Source organism: Myotis davidii, unplaced genomic scaffold (genome assembly GCF_000327345.1).
Source record: "Myotis davidii unplaced genomic scaffold, ASM32734v1 scaffold4094, whole genome shotgun sequence".
Taxonomy (NCBI): domain Eukaryota; kingdom Metazoa; phylum Chordata; class Mammalia; order Chiroptera; family Vespertilionidae; genus Myotis; species Myotis davidii.
This window is the reverse complement of record NW_006285819.1, coordinates 13,507-15,038: the sequence shown is the minus strand read 5'-3', so window position 1 is coordinate 15,038 and position 1,532 is coordinate 13,507. Positions and strand designations below refer to the sequence as shown.

The window sequence follows — 1,532 nt, the reverse complement described above, 5'->3', positions numbered from 1 at the left end:
ATTGTAGGAATCAATTAAACTGATTTAAAAATTTGTAAGAAATTGCAAGACACCAGACTAATCAAAACAATATTGAAAAGGAAGAACAAAGTTGGAGGATCTTATGCGGATTAAGGAGGGGCCATGAACTAAGGGCCTCTGTACCTGAGATACCCTCCGCACCCCCCCTGACCCCCCAAAGGAATTTGTTTTTGTGTTTTGTTTTTTATAAAGGGTCAGGTAGAGTGCCTGCTACATAGTAAGCTCTTTTTAAAAAGATATATATTTTTTATTGATTTCAGAGAGGAAAGGAGCATGAGAGAGAAATATTAATAACGAGAGGCTCATCGATAGGCTGCCTGCTACATGACCCCTACTGGGGCCCGCTAGGGCAAAGAATTTGTTTTTAATTATACCGTAAAGTGTCTGAGAGTACAAGGCCTAAGTTTTTTTCCAAGGTTCTCCCACAACTGGATTTTCTTCTTTCCACAGATTTCTTGATAGTGGAGATGGAAGGCAAGAATCAGACTGTGTTGCTGAATGACAATGTCACCATCTCCTGCAAGGTCCCTGGTTCCACACCCCTGAACATCAAGGGTATGGGTGTTATCTGGTATCGGAAGCATCAGGTAGATGAAACAGAGCACAAGGTGTTTGAAATGTATGGAAACTATCAAAAGGCATTCAGAGCCGGAGCCAGCGTGTCTCCAGTGGGGCTAGAGAAAGGGGACGCCTCACTGCACCTTTCTGGAGTCAAGCCGAGGGACGCAGGAGAGTACCGATGTGAGGTGGTGGTCACCCCCGAGAAGGCCCAGGGAACAGTCTTTCTAAAGGTTTTGGGTGAGTGCCTGAGGCAGTGTCCTGTGGTTCCCATGGTGATGGGGCTTGGGGTAGAGATGTGGCCCAGCCAAGTAGAGAATAAGTTTTTGCATGGGCCTTGGAGTTGGATAGACAGGGGTTTAAGTTCTGGGCTTCCCTGGACGTCTGGACAACTTAGAGCAAGTTATTAATCATGCTGAACCTCAGTGTCCTTTTCTCTAAATAGATGTAATAGTACCTCTATAAAGACCCTGTCTCCAGCCCTAGCCTGTTTGGCTCAGTGGATAGAGCGTGGGCCTGCGGACCAAAGCATCCCCAGTTTAAAAAAAGACCCTATCTCCAAATATAGTCACAGGAGAATGGGGTTAGGGCTTCAACATATGAATTTGGGCGTGGGGCCACAATGCAGCCTATAAGGGTGAGTGGCGATATCTATGAGCCCTTCAAAATTGAATTTAAGACTTGGAATGTTTTGTACATATTGATTAGGGCAGTGGTTGGCAAACTGTGGTTCGCGAGCCACATGCAGCTCTTTGGCCCCTGCAGTGTGGCTCTTCCACAAAATACCTCGTGCGGGCGCACACGTACAGTGCGAAGTTGACTTAAAACTTTAAGTAAAGTTTATTAAGTTAATTTTAGGGAACGTTGTGGAGTGAAAGAAGATGTAGTGTCGAGGATTGAGAAAGGTATGTTGAGATGGTTTGGACATATAGAGAGGATGAATAAAAGGAGAT

At 45.1% G+C, this 1,532-nt stretch overlaps 1 protein-coding gene across 1 annotated transcript in view; it reads left to right on the top strand.

Annotated features, from left to right (window-relative positions):
* Positions 1 to 471: 471 nt before the first annotated feature.
* The window catches only part of NCR3LG1 (natural killer cell cytotoxicity receptor 3 ligand 1), a gene marked incomplete at both ends in the record, with an annotated part of 9,567 nt that continues 8,506 nt past the window's right edge, over positions 472 to 1,532 (top strand). Inside the window, one exon of the mRNA XM_006756905.1 lies at positions 472 to 819. Within this exon, the coding sequence (XP_006756968.1) occupies positions 472 to 819 (348 nt within the window). The remainder of the gene's footprint in view (positions 820 to 1,532) is intronic.